The following is a 22,352-nucleotide window of genomic DNA, read 5'->3' on the forward strand; positions in this document are numbered from 1 at the left end:
AAAATAGCAACAGATGGCTTTCTAAACTTGCAAAAAAAAAAAAACTTTCTCTACATTGAAGGTAACACTAAAGTAGAAGCTTTAGACGATCTAGAATTAGAAGCTTTATTTTTTTTTCAAAATAAAACTCCCTACTTCTAAGAGCTTAAAATCTGAGCTAATATCAGTACACGCACAAGAAACAGATGAATATTACAGAATGTAACAGCCAATCAGATTGGAATATGTAAATGCATATTTTGTGACCTAAAATTAGGGATGAGTTTAAATCCCAGGTCCACCAGGCTGCCACTGCTGGGCCCCTGAACAAGGCCCCTAAACCCTCAACTGCTCAGTTGTATAAACTGAGATAAAATGTAAGTTGCTCTGGATAAGTTCATCTGCTGGAAATGTAAATTTTGATGCATCATTAATAAAAAGAGTTCACTGATGTCAAACTATACTCTTCCCTTTTCTAATAGTAACTAAGTCAAAAACGCATTAATAACCTCAGAATATTCTCCGCTTACCGGGACATAAACCAAAGGCGCCACATCTTTAAAGCAGGGAAATCAATTCGAAATAAGAGAAGCAGCTCCTGAACTACAAAGGGGAAGGAGGCGGAGTTTGCATGGTGTCAGTTCATAATGGCGAGTTCCAAACACTTACGCAATTGTTAATCATTGCAGCATTTTTAATTGGCAGGTTTGCCAATGTTTATTTGTTAAATCTGTTCATGGTGTACATTCATATGAGCTTTGTTACTCATTAGATTAGATTTTTTAGCAGACCTGATACACAAGCAATTTATTACTTAACTATATAAATGACATGAGTTGATCAAGTGTAAAATGATACAATTGTTAATAAATCAAACTTATCGTTTTAGTGGAACTAATTAAATATTCTATTCACACAAATGCAGAGCTTGTGCCCTGTCGTCTTTTTTGAAGGAGTGATGCAGGCCGTGTGTGTGTGTGTGTGTGTGTGTGTGTGTGTATGTGTCTGTGTATGTGTGTGCAGGACCTAATGTAAATATAGTTTGCTTTTCGTGAGTGTTTGCTTGTTTACATGTGTGTGTGTGTGTGTGTGTGTGTGTGTGTATAGCTAGCCTGCAGGTGTGTTTGTGTCTTAAACAGGAAGTGTTTTCAGTTTCTCAGCTGTGAGGGATTCCCTTCAGAGGGATCAAATAGGAACAAACCAATCTTTCAGGAATTGCACACGCACACTCTCACACACACACACACACACACACACACACACACACACACACACACACAGAGCTCTAAACATACTCAATATCTGATATGTCCCAGAATAGACATGTGCCAGTCATGTGTAGGTAGGATTTGTTCCCCATGATAAGGTCTGTCTGTCCCAGCTGTATTCCAGAGTCTCTTATTTTGGAAAAGCGCTCAGCATCGTGGCACGTGTCTTTCACCCGCAATAATTTTGTTGACCAGATCCAAAAGTGTGTGATTTTTTCCTGTGCTTGTAACTTTATGTTTCCAGGGTGAGGCTGACATTTGCATGGAAATGCGCTTTGTTATTTGAGAGTGTGTGACTGTGTGTGATTGTGTGGTCATTTGTGATCCTGTGGGTCAGTAAGAGAAAGCTGAAGAGTTTTCTCTCCGCTTTGGCAGAGCCAGTTGTAGGCATACCTGGCACACCTCGTGGAGTGTGTGTGTGTATGTTTGTGTGTGTGTGTGTGTGTGTCTGTGTGTGTGTGTGTAAGTTTGTGTAAGTGTGTGTGTGCTGGGGAAAGCCTCTCTCTGACTCAGAGGGGAGGGAATTCCCTTGTGGCCGTGATGCGTTTTACATCTGGTCCGTTTGGAGATGTGCCTGGATCCTGCATACACCACTGGAATTTCTATGTCTGTCTCTCTCTCCTTCTATCTGTCTCACTCTGTCTCTCTCTCCCTCTCTCTATCTATATCTCCTCTTGCCTGTCTCAAGTTTCCATCTGTCTCTGTCTAACAGTCAGTCTATTTCTTTCTCCCTTGTTCATCTCTCATTCTTCCCCACCCCAACTGTCTGTCTGACTCTCTCTTCCTCTGTCTGTCTTTCCCTCATTCTGTCTCTCCTTTGTGCTCTTTGTGGTTGTCTCTCTCCCTCCACTGTCTGTTTGTCTCTCCATCTGTCTCTCCTTTCTCTGTATATCAGTCCTTGCTTTTCTGCTTTCTCTTTATATCTCTTTGACCTCTTTGTCTCCTTTACTTTTTCTTACTCAGCTGTCCATCTTTCTCTTTAATCTCCCTGTCTCACTCTTTGGCTATTTCTCTTCCCTCTGCAAACAGAGACAGACAGAGAAATTTGCAGACCGTGATTAAACAGCGAGACACTCACAGATACACTCACTCTTATCTTCTCTTTGTTAGGACAAGTTCTCATACTTACCAACTTTGATGTCGTGATCTTCAACGTAAAGACTTTATCTTCTTTCCTTTCTCAACACAAGGCGACTAGTTTAATTTTTGATTAACACTTTCCTAAAATGAATAATTTCACTCAGAAGAAATCACAGGGCAGAAGTGCGGAGAGAAAGTCAGAATTAAATTGCTCTCATCATGCGGTGTGTAATTTAATCATCCATCATGTTTCCATTTTGTTAAACAGACGGTGTGAACGCTCTTCGGCTGTCGACAGCTGTAATCGTCTCGTTGCCGCCGGGTCTGAGCTTTGATATCTGTAAGCTACTTACTGTAGCTTCTTTTCCGTTGCTGAACAGAAGCTAACAGACGTGACAAGATTCCCAAGAAGCTCATTCTAACTGTATACAATATTAACAGCGAACACTGACGCAAGCCAGGTTTTGTGTTCGAAATTTTCAATGTATTTACAGCTAATGCATGACTTACATAGCTATAAACTGACAAGATACACTTTTCTTGCTAAAACAAGCTAAAAAGGAAAGGATTTTAAATAAAAGTGTATACCGATTAATCAGTGTTTACACGTTCACAGCCAACACTATCAGCTAGCTTGCTAAGGTAAACATATCTGACAAGAATTCTGTGAGTTACTGTACATTCTTAAATGGTCAAAATCTTTCTTGCCTATGCTAGCAATGCCATTTCTAGAATTTCTGACTGGAAAATTTAATCATTTAAAAAAGTAAAACGTAGCTGCATAAAATAAGCTAATTTGGCTTTTTTAGTCATTCATAAATGATCCCTATTGTTCATTGCCAACACTTGTTACTTAGCTAACAAGCACTAACCTGACAGGATTTCGGAACAAAATTATATATGTCTACAATATTTACAGCTTACATTAGCTAGTCAGTTATGTCATTCATAAACACTCATATTTACTGCTAAATGCACAAACAATTAACTAATGATACAGAATTTAGATTGTAGAGAAGAATTTTTGCAGTATGTACAGTTAGCAGACTAACATAAGAAAGATCAGATATTTATAACATTTATTAACAACATATACAGGATTTCATAGAATATTTTTGCATCATTAAAAAAGTTGACAATATTCACAGCTTACATTAGCTAGCAAGATAATACAGGGTAATTTGTCATTGTAAGCTATTCATTAATGCTCATATTCACTGTTAACCCTAGTCAGCAAGCTAAAACGAGTTCAGGATATCAAAGAATTATTTGACAATATTCCCAGCTCACATTAGCTAGCAGGCTAAGATAGGATCGTTTGACTTTGTACATTGTTATTAAACTAACAGGATATTTAACCCATACTGGCCAATCTTCACAGTTAACACTTGTTAGCTAAAAAAGTCTAGATTTTGTGACAGATTGTTTGACAAGATATAGAGTACAATGCAAATATATTTTTAAGAAAACAAAATAGCTAAACAAAAAAGCTAATTAAACAATTTCATTCACTCTGAACTAGCTAACATGAGCTAGCCTGACAGGATTCCTAAGAGAATTTACTTAGAAAAACCTGTAAACCTATTTTTTTGCAGTATGAAGTGTGTCTGAATCATGTAAGGGCATGACTGTAGCTGCTCTATCTATATTCCATCAGTGCTGTGTGGTGTGTGTATGAGTGTGTGCGTGTGTGTGTTTCTGTAAACTACTATGTGTTGTATCTCTGGAAGGAGTTTGATAATCATGGTGATTTGTCTGTAACTTCTCTGACTGATGAAAGAGCACTGAGGTGTGTGTATGTGTGCGTGTGTGTGTGTGTGTGTGTGTTTGTGTGTGTGGGTGTGTGGCTTGGGGATGTCAGAGCAGTGTGGGCAGGAACAGAAGCATTTTTACAGATGTTGCAGGGAGTGCATGGAAAGTTTTGCGGTTATCAGTCCTACGGCTCTCTCTGACATGAAAAGGTATGCCACATATGTGGCTCTCACCCAACTCATCTGCTGCACAAAAAAAAAAAAAACAAAGAGCAGGAAAAGGACGATTAAGACCTCTCGTCTTTAAGTTTGTCGTTTTATCCTGTGGAGCAATTTTCCTGGCTACAGGGGCCCCCGTAAAAACGGCTGTGTTTAATTTTGCTACTTGCGGATTGGAGACAGATATTAGGAGAGTAAAAGACAGAGACAGGATGGGGAAGTGAGGAAAAAACAAGACACACACGATGATGGTAAAGGGGAGGGATAATAGTTTGTTAAGTTTTGCTTTATTAAAAAGTGTTTTATTGTTTTTGTAACTGTTTTTTACAAGGAGGTCCTTGTCAGAATTTTTAGCTAATGTGTTGTAAATTGAAATACTTTCTAAAGTGTCCAGATAAATATCCTGTTCTGTACATTATGGGGCGTATATTTAGATTTTAATACCATGCATTATCATTTAATATACTAATAACAATGGTAACATTAACTCTCTACTGTAGACACACACTCTCACACACATAAAAAGTCATACGATCCATTATTGATATTGTCTTCATCAAAACAATAATCTTTATTGGTTTATTAATCCAATGATATATAATACAGACTGATCTCGATGCATCAGTATTGTACTCTGTAACTTAATATTCTAGTAGAACTACTTTCAATGCAATTGAGTTGAATTGAGAGAGAGAGAGAGAGAGAGAGAGAGAGAGAGAGAGAGAGAGAGAGAGAGAGGAGATTGTGAATGAAGGAAAGACAATAAGGGAGGAGAGAGGTGAGGGATAAGGGAACTGCACCTGAAAAACATGTTTACCAGCAGTGGACTTAAGGGGATGTCTAAGGTTTCCCCGCTGGAGGAGACAGAGGAGTGAGATTCCCCCATGATGCAGTGCTGTTAAAGGAATACTTCCCTTCTAAAGTGTCCAACAATCCAACAGTACGGAACAGAGATTTGGCAAAACCTGACAGCTCTGTGCACTCGGGATCACGCCTCCCACTCGCTACTCCAATTCGGTTTCATTGGTTCTTTTATTTATGTAATCACATTCAGTCAAATTTATTAATTCTTCAATATCTCTGTCTTTCAGCATATACTGAGCACTTTCACACATGCAGAGCTGTAGATCTTTCTTCATCCAACAGCACACACACACACACACACACAGTTCGTTCGGAGCTGATAGGAATAAAAATGTACCTGAGATTTGCTCTTAAGAGAGAATTTGATGAGAAGAACAGATGAGTGGAAAACCATACTCCGGCCCACTTTTAGTCTGACTCAGACACCGTCAGTATACTGATAATGAAAGTTTAACCACATCCTTGAAACTCCATATGCACACTTGCTCTATACTGTAGAATATTCCTTATCATAGATCCACTTTAGAGAAGAAATCGATGTTCTTAATATAATTCATTACTTCGATAAACAGAAACGTGCGAATGCAAGTCTTGTATTTTTAGCATTAGTAATCAGAACAAAATTATTGTTCAGTGTTTAACTAGAAACTTGATCAATCAGAGAAAATGACTGCTTGGAAAAAATAGCAAACTCACCTAAAACTTATTATTAAAAATAATTTCCTCTTCTAAGTATTCTCTCTCTCTCTCTCTCTCTCTCTCTCTCTCTCTCTCTCTCTCTCTCTCTTTCTCTCTCTCTAATTAGAAGAAATATTATCTCTCTTTTTAAAAGGAAAACTGGAATCTATCTATCTATCTATCTATCTATCTATCTATCTATCTATCTATCTATTTATCTATCTATCTATCTATCTATCTATCTATCTATCTATCTATCTATCTATCTATCTTCTTTGTTGACTTGATTTTTATATAATTATAAAAGTATATATTTATACACGTATATATTTTGTATGTGTTATTTCTCATACATGCTTTACATGTTCTTTGTTCTAACACTATATATTTTCTGTATGTATTTTATAAATTATTTTAAAAGTTTTCTTGCTTAATAATTTGGTGCTTTTTTTTTTGTATTTTCAGATGGACACCATGTGTGGGAGACAGAAGCAAACGTGGACAAAGATTCTCGCAAATCTGTAAGTAAATGGATGGCTGGATGGAATGATATTGTCTCCTGCAGGCAGATTCGCCTGATTCAAGTTTCTTATACATTGATACGCATCATTTTCTCTCCTTATATTCACGGTGATTATCGTATCTTTTCTTTTTTTTTTTTAACTGAAGAGTTAAGGTATTATTTTAAGATGAGTTGGAGAATATTTTGCTGATGCAAGCTTTATTTGTACACACTCTTCCTGCTTCTGGCTCCTGGGTTCGACACACTCCGGCTCTCTGATGTAACCTTTGTTCATTTATTACTCGGCGTAAAAGAGGAGGCTGATTAGCTTGTGCAATACTAACTGATCTTTTCAAGCAATTTACAAAGTCTCTGGTCTCACCTCAGTGACTCAAATTACTGCTTATTGTGTCCTGTTTTTTCCACTACATACATACTAAAACCCCCATCCCTCCCTCCCACACACACACACACACACACACACACACACACACACACACACACTGTCATCAGCTTCATTTGCTACAGCTCCAACAAAAATAGGTCTGATTTAGACGCTTATTCTTTCTTTTCATCACCTCTATTTACTACAATCCAAAAAGGAATCTTTACCGCAAGCATTATGTTAAACATTAAACGCACCGCTGACTTTGTTGTGTTCATAAAACACACTTGAAGTGTTGCTTCTACTTACACACTAAACACACATTGTAATAACCTACAAATAAACCACTCCACATCTTCGTTATATTTACGCTCAGAAAACAGAAAGAACGACATGCTTTAATTAGCTTTTTATTGCTTTTATGCTAATTTGTGTTCCGAAAGGTTGGTTTTGTCTGAAATTAAAACAGGGCAAAGATATGATAAAACAATACATCTTCCAGATCCACAATTATAGTTTTTTGTTTTGTTTCACTGAGGTTTTGCTAACCAACCAAACAACACTAGAACACTTGATATTAATATCATGAATGTAATTCTCTCTTAGCGCCCATCCCTGGGTTTCATTTTTATGTCCAAAAACATCTTTCTACAAAGCACATGGTACTCTGTGCTCTTGCTCTTGTAGAACTTGTACACAAACCCTAATGCTTGTTTTTGTCTTTTGTCATTATTGCATGGTTTTGCGCTTCTCAGCGCGAACTGTTGCATCAGCTAGGCTAATCATGACCCTTCGCCTTAATGCTAATTGGCCTTTAGGGCCAGTTGGTGATAGGACCAGAACTACAGAGTGGAAAAAGACAGTGTGTGTGTTTGTGTGTGTAGTAAAAACTTAAAGACTATTATACCATAGATGTTTATTGAGAGACTATGGAAGGCACAGATTTAACACACACATTAGACCACAAAGGTAGTTATTATGTCATGAGTGTACGGAAAATGGAAAAAGATAAAAACTTAGCGGACTAATAATTTGTCTGTTTTTTCACCCTCTCTCAGAAACCACATGAAAAAACTTCCCTTCCACAAATTAGCCAGGGGAATCCCTTTTACCTGCCCATATTACTACCTTTTCAGTCTTTTGAATGATAGCATCATTTTTTAAAATTTCTTTTTTTTTTTTATCTGATTACCTGAAATATTGGTTTCGATTTGATTTTCTCACAGAATTCTGTGTCATATTATCTTGGTTTTTTGTTTGTATTTTCTCTTTTCTGATTGGTTAAAGATTAAAAATAAAAACTGGCATCCAGCAGGGTGGATCAAGCATTAGAAACTACACAATTCCTTTAGTTAGCTAGCTAACATGCTAGTAAAGTAATTGCCTAAAATCAGTATTTGATTTGCAATTTCAGAAGTTATATTACTAAGAATAGTCATCAAATTAATGTCATAAAATAAAAGATGTGCAAGATTCATGTTAATTTCCAAATTGGGAATGAATTATGTGTCAATTTTAGCCCTGGGTAAAAGCAATAAAGGCTAATTTTGCTAAAACGAAAGTAACTGACTCTGCATTAGTTGTCAATCTATGTAATGTTCTTTAAGAAGAACATTTCTTCACAGTCTAATTTCTAGTTATTAAACTCTACATTCCTATTTATAACAGACTTCTTTGGTTGTGGAGATCCCTCCTTACCGCAATCAGAGGATATCCAGTGCCGTGAACGTTAGCTTCTATGTCTGCAACGGCAAGAGGAAGAGGAGCCAGTATCAGCGCTTCACCTACCTGCCGTGCAACGGTAACTCATCACATAAACTTCATCTCTATTCTGATTCCTTAACTTTACTTCATTTATCACCCCTGTAATCTACACCAAGCATCTGAGGCATCTTCTTTCACTTTCATTTGAGGGATTTTCTTTCTTGAAGAAGAACATTCTGGAAAACACAACTCAATGCATTTTTTGTAGACAGCACACATTTCAAGAATACACTGAGTATAGACAGAAAGGTTCTAGCATTATTTTTTCATTTTTATTTATTTATTTACTTATGTATTTATTTATTAATTTATTGTTTCATTTTGGATTGTTTTTTTCGGAGTGGGGGGAGCAAATATATGTGTGTGTGTGTGTGCATGACGGTGAAAATGAGAGAGAAGCCTAACAAAGGTTGTCATCACTTCCTGCTGTGCTCGTGTGAATTGCTCCTGCTACCACTTCAAGCACAATTGTGGTTGTTGATGTTTCTCATAAAGAAAATCTCACGCACGCTATGGTGTCGGGCCTAAAAAAAATTAAAAAGAACACACAACATCTCACACACATACACATACACATACACACACATGAAAGTGACTGAGTGTGAAAACCGCCTCTAAATTTAGCTGCAGATTCTTTAAAAAGCGGAAGGACGACACAAACAGGCTGCGGTCTGTGGGAGGTATTGAAAATAACCATCACTTTCCATTCATCTGACGTACTATACGTCCTGTAAACACAAATTAAATGCAAAGCGATGTGTTAACGGATCCAAACATGAAAAATTGATGCTATTCTGATGAAGGCCGGGATCTTATTATTACTCACAAGCTCAGTTTTTATGTTAATCTCCAGATTGATGTCTGTGTTAAGCTGCACGTTGCACTTTCATTAAATTTGTTATTATTATTATTATTATTATTATTATTATTATTATTATTATTATTATTATTATTATTATTATTATGATTCAAATTGCAACATAAAATGTAAAAAACTAGCTAACACGCCTTGACCTGAGTTACCAGGTTTTTAGGCAATGCTGTGACTAATAGCTAAGTTTCCACAGAGTCTGATTACGCTAACCTTGTAGTAACCTTAGCACAAGATTTACTGGACAAAATCATTGAATAGAATAGAATTTTTGTCACATAAATTACAGCACAGTGAAATTCTTTATTCAGATATGTCATCCTTGGAGGTTGGGGTCAGATCACAGGTTCACTCAAGATACAGCACCACTGGAGCAGAGAGGGTTAAGGGCCTTGCTCAAGGGCCCAATAGTGGCAGCTTGGCAGTACTGGGTATTGAACCCAGATATTTACAACACCAATCCAAAAGTTAAATTAGTGGTAACATAAGGGCAATCCCGAACTGTAAACCAGGCAAACAGACAAGCTCAAAATCCCAGGAAACCCCACATTACAATATACTATACTATTCAATTTAATTTCTATAGCACTTTTAACAATGGACATTGTCTCAAAGCAGCTTTACAGAACATAAGAAATATAGTACAAAAAATTCAATAATAATATTAGACTTATATTTAAATGTGATTGTATTTATTACTAATGAACAAGCCTGAGGTGACTGTGGTGAGTAAAAACTCCCTTAGATGGAAGAGGAAGAAACCTTGAGAGGAAACAGATACAAAAGTGAACCTCATCCTCATTTGGGTGACACTGGAGGATGTGATTATAAACTGTTATAAACACCAGAGAGTGTTATTATGAATAATATCCTTTCTACAGTCAGATAGTCTGACAATTGTGTATTGATTCTAAGGTTGTTGTCCTCAAAGACCACATGCAGTTGGCATCTTCTTATTGAATGTCCAAAATCTTCCTGAAGTGGAATCCAACTTGAGCTGGAACACCTTTTAACTAGTCTACAGACAAATTCAGAAAAATAAAGCTCAGATTTAATATCATGCCCAATAGGACAACATGACTTTATCCAGAGTTAGGAATACGAGGTCATAAGACATAAGAAATAATTACACATGGAATACACGGATAACAGATCAAACACAAGGCAAGGATGTAGACAATACAAACATGAAAGAAAAACATTACAAACATTACTACTTTACATATAGTGTTATATATTCTCATGAGCTATCAAACAGGATTTCCTGCCCAAGCACCTTCTCGAGCTTACAGTTGAGTGCAAAATGTTTGCACCCTTCCCTCCACCCCCGGATTTTTTAAGGTAAAAAAAGAGGCTTGATTTTAGATATTATCTTGGGGAAATGTTTATTTATTTGTTTATTTATTTTACCAAATCATGAATCAGTTCAATTTTCCTGGAATAGTGAATAGATTTAGATGAAGAATACTTTCAGCTTCATGAATCAAATAAATCAAGTGTAATATTTCCAGGGTTAATGTTAACATCACGTTTTATAGATATAATCCTAAGAGACTAAGGGATTTCCCCTTGCTAATTTATGAAGAAGACTGAAAAACATACTGTGAAAAAGAAAAACACGGTTTGTTCCATTTATCAGGATTAACGCTTTTAACCTGTTTCTTTTTTGTACCTGCTACCTGTTCCATTTAACATTCAACGTGTGTGTGTGTGTGTGTGCGTGTGTGTGTGCGTGTGTGTGTGTGTGTGTGTGTGTGCGCACAATGAATTACATCTATTCTCGCTCGTTGCTGTATGTAGAAGTATATTTTCTCACCTCATTTACGGTTAAATATGTTTTTTATTAGGTGGGATAATAGCTGGCAGTTTCTATATAATGGGTTTCATACATTTTATTTTATTTTATTATTGTCTAGAATGATATAAAAATGAAATACAGGAGAGATAAATTCAACGCTGTAAAACTCTCACTTATGCGCATGAAAGAAGTATTAGGAATGTGTGTGTGTGTGTGTGTGTGTGTGTGTGTGTGTGTGTGTGTGCTCGCTTTTCTCGCTCCCGACGTGAGCGTCACTTTTCCAGTCGCACTTCCAACAACTCTCTCGTGTGCAAAGTCGTGACGCAGCGTCTTGTTCACGTCTTCCAAATAAGAGACATTCTCACCAACCACATAAAACAGAGGCAAAAAAGAAGGGCTGGAACAGAGGAAAGCCCACTTTAGCCGTTGCTTCTCGGAATCCCTTTTATTTTTGCAAGCACAACAAAGATTCCTTCTCAATATCGAGTTCTATTAATAACCAGAACGGCGGCAGGCTCTACAGCTCAAGTTGTGTTTAGTAGAAGGGTGGTGTTTTATAGAAGGGCGGTGTGTTTTAGCCTTTATGTTTTATTCCTTTCAAATTGACTTTATAAGTTGTGACTATAAATGGAGCAATACTGTAAAAAAATAATAATAAAATTAATTAATTAATTAATTTAAAAAATGACTTTTATTACTCAGCTATAAATCACAGAGATGATGTTGAGGTCATTTGGAGAGGAAAAGAATGGTTTTGTGCAGTCCTGGAGAAGACTTTGAAAAGTGTAGAAATTTTGAAAATTTGAAGAATTGAGATGAATTTGTCAGTTGCATACAGTATGTTCACTGATCGTAATTTTTTTTAATATAGTTAATGTTTAAATTAAATGATACATTTCTCGGAAATATTTTTGAGTTTTTAGAAAATTATTTTAGAGAATATTATTTAGAAAAAAGTACAGTAAATAAGTGTGTGTGTAGGTGTGTGGGTGTGAGATTTTTTTATTGAAATTGTCTGGGTAGTTTTCTGACACAGAAACAGGACAAATTTGAACGAAGAAAAAAATAGTAAGTAGGAAACGGAAACAATATAATTTTTATTCTTTTATGCACACACACACACACACAATATATTTGTATCTATATATTGCTGAATATATGAAGTGAGTATGCAAAAACTAATAGGAAATTAAAATTGTTTACTATTTTTTAAATAAGCACTTTTATGTAACTATCAATGACATCATTGGGACGTCTATAAGCGCAAACAGAACACAAGGGTTAAAATGAAGCACACGACATGTCAGTGGAAGCTTGTTGACCTCTCGCTGTGTAGGTCTTTAGATGTTTCAGCCAGTTGTGGCTTTGTCCAGCAACCAAAACATGACTAAGCACCATAAAACCAACTCTCTGTGTGTGGCATAACACCCACAACACACAGCATGTCCATTTTCCAAGACCAACTGACTGTCTCATATGTACAGCGTCTACTCTGTGTATTTACAAAGGACAGATGCAGGACAGACGTTTCTCCTACAGACGCCGTGCAAAAGTTTTTTCAGAGACGTCTCCTTTATTTCACCTTGATGATCTTCATAAATCGTGACGTTCTGTCCTCGAAGAGCCGAGAAAAGTAGCAGTCCAAGTTTAGGGACTGATAGTTTGCCAGTTTTGAGGGAACATGCTGTTTGTCGTGATTGTGTGGAACTGGAACTAGCGCTGGCAGGGCAGGAGCTGGCACGGTTTTGGGCCGGTGACAGACACAACCAACTGGTCCATATTGGCCACCAGATTGCACCTGCTAGGGGGCTTGTAATTATGACTAGGCTCTCGTGACGTAATTAAGAGTCACCTGTGTCACACGGAGACTCCTTCATCCTTCCCTTCTGTCTAAAACTGCAAAACTGTGAGACTGCAGAAGAACGTGGGTTGTTCTTTTAGGTGTAAGCTGATAGACAGACCTGTTAGTATTTTATACGGTTCATTATTTATTTTATCATTTTTATCTAAAATAGTAAGATGTCTTACCCAGGAACATCAATTAAATGCTTCTTAAAAGTTTCATTTAGTTAATAACTTGTTTGACTTTACTAAATCATGCTAAATATTTTAACATTGCTAAATAATGATTGAAGGCTGTTTGTAAAATAACTTTATATTAGTTAGTGACATAAAAGTGTACTGTCTTACAAGTATGCAATAAAACCTGCTGTTTTTGGAAAATAACAGGAACAATATTTCCCTACAGCAGCACATCCTGTAGTGACTTTTTCATTTTACACCAAAGCATATTGCCAACGATTATAATTAAAGACTGACAAAAAATACATTTTATCCATTTATAGTTACTTTTAAATGTTGAGGAATTAACAAAATATTACTTCCTAAAATATGACTTACGTTATTACGTATATAGCTCAAACAAAGCACTGACACTGGACACTCCTTCCAAAAAAAAAATTATACATGGTGCAATGACATTTTGAGAAAGGGAATAAATTAGGGAACGTTATAGAAAATCAATTAACCGCCTCTAGTCAATCAGATTTGAGCATGCAAAGTATATGGGTACAAAGTATTTGTACAAAGTATTTGGCTTTTGTGTAAGTAATACTGTGATATTAATGTCCAAAATTGTTTCTGACATTTTTTTAAAAAAACAAAAAGGACTGGACAGTTTGTTTCTAACACATTTCACACCGATCCTCAGAAGCACTGCTGGAGTCCCTCTGTACTCACTGCTCTCAGGAGAAAAGTCACACTTTGTAAACATCCACGCCAGGCCTGATGTCTTTAATAGAAGCAAGATAGAGATTAAATAAAGATTCTAGAGAGAAAGATAGAGAGGGGGTATGATGCTATGAATAAAAACTTCTCAAACTAATCTTAGCTGGAGGAAGAAATACAAGAAGATGTAAGTCTAATGAGAGGAAAATAGATCTTTACCTCTGCTTTATTTTTGTTCATGTATAGATTGAATTATTAATATGGCTGAGATGTTTACATTTTCCCTAAAAAAGATTAAGGGTGGACTTAGACCAGATTAGTTTTGAAATACACTTAAGTCCCGGTTTAGACTTAAGTCCCAGTTTTTTAATCAAGACCAGATATTGATCAGCTTTGATTTTATTAAATACTTTCAACAGCAGCATAGAAATATCATTTTCATTATATCACATTCAGGACAAAAATCCACACCATTCCAACAGAAATTAAATAAATAAGATGATACACTGTTTTTGTTTGTTTCAGCCAACATGGATATTTTGGCATTACATTTTAACTACAGAGTATTGCATGCTATTGAATCCGCTAGTCCATCGTAATAAAAAAAAAAAAATAGAACATATTTATCCCAAGGTGACTTAAGGCAAAGAGTCTCACTCCAAATGCACCAAACAACAGCCAGGCCAGGGCTGGTAGGTGTAGTCTCTAGAGGAAGTGCTTAGGGAGAGCCAGAAATCATGGAAGCAGCTGACTCGCACCAGGCTGGGTGTCCGGGGACACCCACAGCACTCCCACGCCACTTAGAGCAGACAGCAATGACGTAAATCCATGGAGCGCTGGGGATCGCTGGTGTGAAAGATCCATTTCGTTAAAAAAAACTAACAACCTAGAAACAAGTTCTGAAATCGGACAGGAATCTTGCTTGGGTTCACTAGATATGTGTCTAGCCAAGTTGATTTAGAGTGCTTGTAGGTTCTCTCCAATTGTAACAATTGCATGTTTGGTGCTGTACGTTTGGTGGAAAGAAATCAACAACTCAATAAGTAACAATGTTAATCGATCAGTAATTTGCAGCATAAATAGACCAATGTGGCACAAAAAGATTCAATTCTGAGGTATTGGGTTAAAGTTTTTGGGTGAAGAAGGTTGTCAATTTCATTTTTCACTCAATGAAACTTATTGTTTGTGTATGTAGTGGATAGAAATGTAGAATATGTCTGCCTAGAAACCCGAAATATGCAAGATAATTAGAAATAATTGCCTGTATTTAAGTGAATCAGTTTACTGTGGAAACAAATGATGGGTTGTCTGAATTGAGGTGGATTGTTCAGTGGACTTCCTTCAGTTTTCTTTCCCCTAAGCCTCTGCAACCACATGCTGAGCGGACTCACTCAACCAGTTCTAAGTACCTAATCACAAATAAATCATTTTCATTCCCATTTTTTGTCCTTTAGGACAACATTTGGTTACCCAATGTGGAGCCCATGGGATATAAAGCTCCTGCAGCAGCTTGCTCTCTTTCAATATACTTTCTAATAGCACATTAGAGCTGGAAACCAGTCCAAAGAGAATTTCAATATTAGAGCCAGCTGTGAAGCTATCCCTGATGACTCATTGTTTCTTCTTTTCTGTTTTGTGTCCTGTGTTAAAATAGCAGAGTTCTCCAGCTCTTATTCTGAACAGTTGATTTGGTTTAAGAGGGTATCCTTTTCACATTCGCCATCTTTCCTACTTACTCACATCTATGGTTTTTCCTTTAGCAACTTACTGTCCACGGTCTTGCTCACTTTGCCCGTCCCCCCCTTTCTCTTGCAGTTCCGATGATAAAGACAGAGCCGGCTGATGACTATGAGTCCCGGATGTCCATACATGCAAATGCCTACTTCGGCCAGCAGAGACTACCTACCATGATGCCTTTGGATGAGCCTGAGCCCTGCATGGTGGCCAGCTATGCCCCCTGTGCGTCTCGCCCCACCCCCATGCTATACTCTTCCCCCAGTTCTAGCCCTAAGCTTCATGACCTGTCACCTGTACCCTTTCCTAAGTGCCTGAGCAACAGCCCTACACACTCTACCATACCTGGAGGTATGGCATCCATGCAGGATCCTCCCACTCACCCTGGGCTGGCCTTACCCAGCTCCCCTGACCATGCCTCCCTCGCAGTGCACCACCCTCAGGGTAGTCCACACCTTGGCAGCCCCTCATACCACCCTCTCTACCCCAACAGTAGTCCATCCTCCTCTCCTACTTCCCATCCCTCAACACCTGGGGCTGCAGCTGAAAGCCCTTATCTGGCCACCTTTGGCTCCACCCAGCCAAGAGGAAGCCCACCCACCCTGTTAGCAGATGATCACGACTCCCCTGCATTGCCTGTTACCATCAAACAAGAACCACAGGAGCTTGACCAAATGTATCTGGATGATGGTAGGTTATGAAACCATAATTTTTCTATCATAAATTTAATCTAGGAACAATACAAATAGTTTAGCATTGTTAGTCAGCCAAACTTGAAGGCCTGCAAAATAGGACATCACATTTTTGCTAAGTGGTAAACATACAAATGGGTTAAGACTAAAGAGCAGACCTAAACACCAAATGTTTGGGTTGGTGTGGTTAACCTGTTTGGGTTTACCTAGTGGTAGAAGAAAGTCACATATCCTCATATAAAATAGTGGAATTGTATACTTCACATACCCCAGAGTTACTAGTAGCGGTAAGTTGACTGAATTTGTCTTGGATCTCCAGTTTGAGAAGTATCAAATTTGGTTCAGCAAAGCAATATTCTCTAAGATTACAGTTTTGTACAGACACAGTCATACAGAGCTACTACATTTGGGGACATTTTTTGAATTGCAGGGTTTAGTAGCAATTTCTGAAAGTCTTGAGTGTTCTTTGCCTCCTAGTTTGGCTCATTTATCTTGTCAAAACCTTTGCCAACTGTCTCCTATCAGTTGTGTTTTTCTCTTTCCCATCTTTTACTGTACTTGTCAAGAGTTTGCAGAATCACATAGTTTGTATCCCATGTGAATTCTACTCAAGTGCTTAAATATTCTTATATCTTGGTGAGCTCAATCTGGTGATCAAACTGGGATAAAATAGAAATCCCAAGCTCTGGGCATGTGGAGTGTTGTATTTGGGGCATTTGTTGTTTACTGTGTTCATAGCCATTCCCATAGTGTGCCATATTAAAACCTGTTACACATTGTTTATTTGGGCTCCACCAGCTGCAGGTGGATAGACACGTGTATGTGCGTAGATAGGGGAGTTACGAATACACCCGTTAACGTGACAGCAGTAAATTAGCACAGTGGGATTTCAAACAATCTGTCCAAACACGCCAGGGTCAGGGGTCTGGTTGGGAGCGGCGAGAGAAAACACAGGCACACGCGCCGTGAGCCCAGACTGTTGACACGAGCACTAATGAAGGAAGCAAAACAATGGGTAGGGGTTTCCTGAGGCCATCTATTTTTTTCCAGAATTGGATTCGTGGCCCCTTGTTTTCCCTCAGCCTCCCCATGGAGCCCTCCAGATCTGAGTTGGCGTCATCAAGGGAGCTTGGGGGGCCTTGGGGTGCCCCCTGGCACCTTGCCCGTCAGCACACAGGGGGCCATTGGATGTTTGGCCATGAGATCTCCCACCTTTTCTCTCATAATTACCTCACATCTTTGAAACACCCCCACACCCACGCGGTCACTTGCAGCTACTGGTTTAATAAATATGAGACCATTTAATTTGAACCAGAATGGGAGCATAAGCACATATCATTTATTTGTACATCTGCTTTGGGCTTAGATCATTTATAGAACATGTTTTTTACTTCATAACCTTCATAAAAAATGTTTCAAAATTTGACTTAGTGTTAAAGCCAAAGAGCTTTTATTGCTGAAAATGTCAAGCAACAGAACACATTTTTGTTAAATTTGTCATTACACTCAAATTGACATTATGTCGGCTCTGCTTGCATTTGAGTTATTAGATTTGTGCCAATAAAATAATGATAATGGTGGATTTATGGCCCCTTAATATGCTTCACAAGCCAACTCTGATTTAAAGAACAAGTATACTAGATAAAAAATCGAAAAAGCTAAAAAGCAATATTGCTGATGTTCCAAAACCATAATATTGGTTTATATGGTTATTCAAGTGGTTCCAGTACTAGTCATTAACAAGAGCCCTAATAGCGAAAGAAGTGATAGGAAGCTTAGATGTGGCCTGTGTGTGTGTGAGTGTGTGTCTGGCTGTATGGGTGGGGGGTATTTAAGGGCTGAGCAGAAATTGAGTTAGAACGTAGCCTTCACTAAATCTGTCATCACCACATCCTCAGCTCATAAATAAACAACACAGAGGGAGCCGAGGTCATCTATTTGTCATCAGCCCTGTTAATGACTTCAAACATGGTCAGATGTGACATTTTGAAAGTCATGTCAATTCACACTCAGCTAGAAATTATCATCTGTCTGTGTCCAGCTAGAGTTTATTATCTGTTGGTGTCAGGCAGATCCGTGCTCTTATTCTTTTTGTGGCAGGAAAGAAAAAAAATCGAATAACCTCACGAATATCGAGTATAACTTCATCACATATAAAGTCCATAATGCCAAAGGACATATTTATTCATATGTTGTGAACTATGGTAGTATTAAGCGAATGGAGCTGAAACTTTAGCTCAGTTCAATGCACTATGAAAGCTCGTTATTGGATCATTTTACCTAGCAGCTACCCCGCAAGTCGGCACAATGTGAAAGTATTCCGGATTTCACTTTAAAAAAAAAGCCATAACCTCATTTTCTGTATTTCACCCTGTACCTCATCCTCGGTCACTTTAGCTCTTGTGCCTCCAAATGCATTCGGCCTGTGATTACACTCACATTAAGTGAGCTGCAGGAAAGCATATCGATTGGCTAGGGAGCCTCCAGATCTCGTCTCATTAAAAAAAAAGAAAAAAGAAAGAAAAAAGCTAGATCAGAGCCGTCATCTTGCGTGCACTAATGCTTGAATAAGCATCTGTGGTCAGCAGCTGGAGTCCCGGTAAGTGTGCGGTGGTAACTGCATCCTCTGAAGGAATCTGCACACTCTCCCTCCCTTTCAAACAAGCCGAGAAATGAAATAAACAATGCTGGTGCATTGGAGCAGACCAACACTCTGAAGCCCTCCTTTAGCCAGGCTCATTAGACATCTTGGAGAGTGAGCCCCTAAGAAATTAGTCTACTTCTCAACAGCTGGATATGAGTCTAGTAAGGAACCCTGAGGTTTTGTGTGTGTAAAGCCTTTCAAATTGCCCAGCACTCAGCACTGTTGCTAACTACACAAGAGGACATGATGTTCAGGAGTATAAGTACATGTTATCATCACCGCTCTCCATTTTCACTAGCTGAACTCTTGCTGGGTTCAGCACTTTGCTATGCCAAACGCGGTAGCTTCTTTGCTGAAAGGATCCAAATAAACAACTTCTTATCCACTCAAGTGTTGAAGGCTGGTAGGTCCATCGCCAAGACACTGAGGACACAGGGAACATTTTTCACTGCTACTTGAAATCAAAAACATACTTCTTTTTTTCACAGCGTCTCTGTCTCCCCCTTTTCTTCTTTTTTTGTTGCTGTGTCTAGCACTTGCGTAATCCAGCCTGCGGTCTCCAAACTGGGTAGCATCCAATAACAGTTATAGTTGGGTCATTCCCTTTCATATTCACAGTGGTTTACAATGAATATGGCACAAGATGTTAAAAATACACATGGCATTTTGGGGAAGCATTTGAAAAACAGGGGCGTGGGATTTGCTTCAGGCACTTTTTTTTAACTAATTAAGCAATGAAAGCCTGGACGTGATGCATGGTGGGACTGGGGTGATATCATATGTGTGCTAATGCACATGTGAGTTAAGTCACTATCTTGCAGTGTTAACATTTTAGATCTTTCTAAGTGGGTGGCTAATGATTTTGGATGTGTAAGTCTCATTTGGGTTATCAGGACCTGATTAGGTTTCAGTCACATGAGCAGGACTAATCAGTGCGACAGATTCACTCCAGCTGCGCTCCTGAATACACGAACTGTACTTTATGAATATAAGCTGTAAGGTTGGCAAAAAGCTTGTCAACTAAAAAACTACTCAGTTTTGGTTGCAGCTAAATCATTTGGCTATATATAAAGTATTATAAAGTACAGGTATGTCTATCGCTGTCATCAGTTTGTCGCAATTTGTCACACTGATGATAGTGGATAATGATTGGGAGAGTGATATGAGCATTAAAGTGCACATGAATTTTGATCTGATCTTTCTCATTTCTTTATGGCCAGTTATATAGATATATATCAGTATAGATCTGATTTAGGAGCACATAGTAGGAGTCTCAGGTCAAACTCAGATTTGTGTCACTTCAACCTGGAAATGTTTTTGAAATACTTTGTTTCTTTAACTTTTTTTTAACACTCAATGACCATCATGAATCTTTATTAGTACACTTGAAGAAATACTTTTAAATACTTCTCTACACTCCGTCCTCATCTCCTCTTCTTTTACTCTCTTGTAATGGAGCAAGGGTCTTAAATTACAGAGGATCCCTGTGACCCCCCTCCTTTCCTCCCTCCCCGATTTGTGGCTTCCCTCATGGAAACTTTGACGCGTGCTGGCAGCAAGCCCAGAGCAGCAGGACTCCACTCGAACCTCTAATGATGATTGAGAGTGCGTCCGGCCCATGCTGAAATTGCTGAGTCGCTAACACTGTAGCATAGCCCACATTGGGATGAGGTTGAGTTTTGCATTAAAGAGATGGAGGTCACAAACATTTTGGGAATAGCAGGGCCTAGAGCGTCTTCAGGGAGCTCGAGAACACTGCCTGAGGCTATCTCAGCTTTTACTGCATTCAAACTTTGACCTCTGTGGCTTGGTGTAAGAAGGCGGAGTTAATCGAAAAAGAATTGGGGCTTTTCTGGTGAAGTGCCCTCAGTTTTTATCGATAGGTAAAACATAGTGGTGGTGGTTTTCTTCATTATTCATTAGCAGAGAGGACACGCTTCGGGTTTTTGTTACGTTTTCGGATTACGAATCTAGAAAATGAGCGAACCGCTGGGAACCTGCGTTATTCTTTCCAACAATTACCAAAGACCTAAACAGTGGCCGCAAAGGGCTTTGGGGTTGGTTAGATGGCTAGGAAGGCAACCAGACTGTCATGTACCGCGCTATTTGGGATTTGTTGCCATGATTTCAGCCATTGGAAATTTAAATCCAATCCAATAAACATATGAACCCAGTAGTGCTTTAAGTTAAATTTCCTCAAACGTCTGCTTTTGTTATTATCGGCTACGGACAAACACTCCACAATTTATGACCTGATTCATTTCTGCTTTACTAACGTCCATGTCCGAGACAGGAAATGAAACAAATACACTCCTTCACAGCCTTTTTATAGCATAACACTTGGGTAAATATGGAAATAATCGTCCTGAAAAGCAGATGTCAGTGCACAGTAACTGTTTAGATGATTGAAGGTTAGCGTGTCATAAGGAGCTTCCAGACTTTGCAGTAGTTCAATTGAATTTGCTTTATTGACTGATCGATTTAGATAATCAGACATCCAGTCTGCTCCATCTACACCACAGCACGTATTAATCAGATGCACTGGGCTCCAAATGTCTGGGTCCTGCATCTGTTTTACTAATGAATTTTACTTACCTGAATATCAGATGCTTCACATGATCTACGAGATTATTATTATTGTTGTTGTCATTTTATTTTTCTATAACACGGTTTTTATTCCCATCATAATGGTTTTTTTCCATCGCATAATCGTTAGTAGACGTTACAGCTGCTTTATGATTATATAATTATTAGTTCTGAAGCATACAGCATTATAATGAGTATTGATGATTGATGACGAACAGGAATATAAGTTATCCTATATGGCTTCCGGAGTCATAAATTGATAAAAAATAATTAAATGCAAGCATTACCAATCAACACCAAAAAGAAAGGCCTCATAGAAAGTGCTAGCAAAATGATTTATCTCAGTATCTCAGTTGTGGTAAACTGTTTTCATTTTTCTTTGGACCCAGCCCTTTGGCCTCAACAGTATGTTAATGACTTGGTGAAATTCTTTGTCAGCATTTGGATTCTGATTCTTTGAAGTCATCGAAGCACTAAAGTGCTTCATGATGATGTCTCTTAATGATCGGTCTGACTTCATAGCCTTGTCTTCTCGAGTGAGGCTCGTTTCCTTGGCGCAGCTCGTTCGGCTCATTCACAGAGGTCCAGTTTCAGCCACTCCATCATTATCTATGTGCTCGTCACAGCAATGGAATCTGTCTGGTGTGTAACGACGTCACCGTCTAAACAAATTGGCTTTCTTCATGTCTGATGAGGAAACTTTAAAATTAAAACCTTTTTTTCCATCTGGGCAAAATATAGCAGGCTTGAAGAACTGAATACATGAATGTTTAATCTATGAATGTTTAGTCCACATTATTAAGTGCAAAT

At 38.2% G+C, this 22,352-nt stretch overlaps 1 protein-coding gene across 2 annotated transcripts in view; it reads left to right on the forward strand.

Moving 5' to 3' along the window:
* LOC132848409 (nuclear factor of activated T-cells, cytoplasmic 1-like) overlaps positions 1-22,352 on the forward strand; it is a 58,422-nt gene that overhangs the window by 23,548 nt on the left and 12,522 nt on the right. For both annotated transcript variants that reach the window (XM_060874090.1, XM_060874098.1), the window contains exons 7-9: positions 6,305-6,360; positions 8,395-8,527; positions 15,702-16,310. In XM_060874090.1, the coding sequence (XP_060730073.1) occupies positions 6,305-6,360; positions 8,395-8,527; positions 15,702-16,310 (798 nt within the window). The remainder of the gene's footprint in view (positions 1-6,304; positions 6,361-8,394; positions 8,528-15,701; positions 16,311-22,352) is intronic.

This window comes from Tachysurus vachellii, chromosome 1 (genome assembly GCF_030014155.1).
Source record: "Tachysurus vachellii isolate PV-2020 chromosome 1, HZAU_Pvac_v1, whole genome shotgun sequence".
Taxonomy (NCBI): Eukaryota; Metazoa; Chordata; class Actinopteri; order Siluriformes; family Bagridae; genus Tachysurus; species Tachysurus vachellii.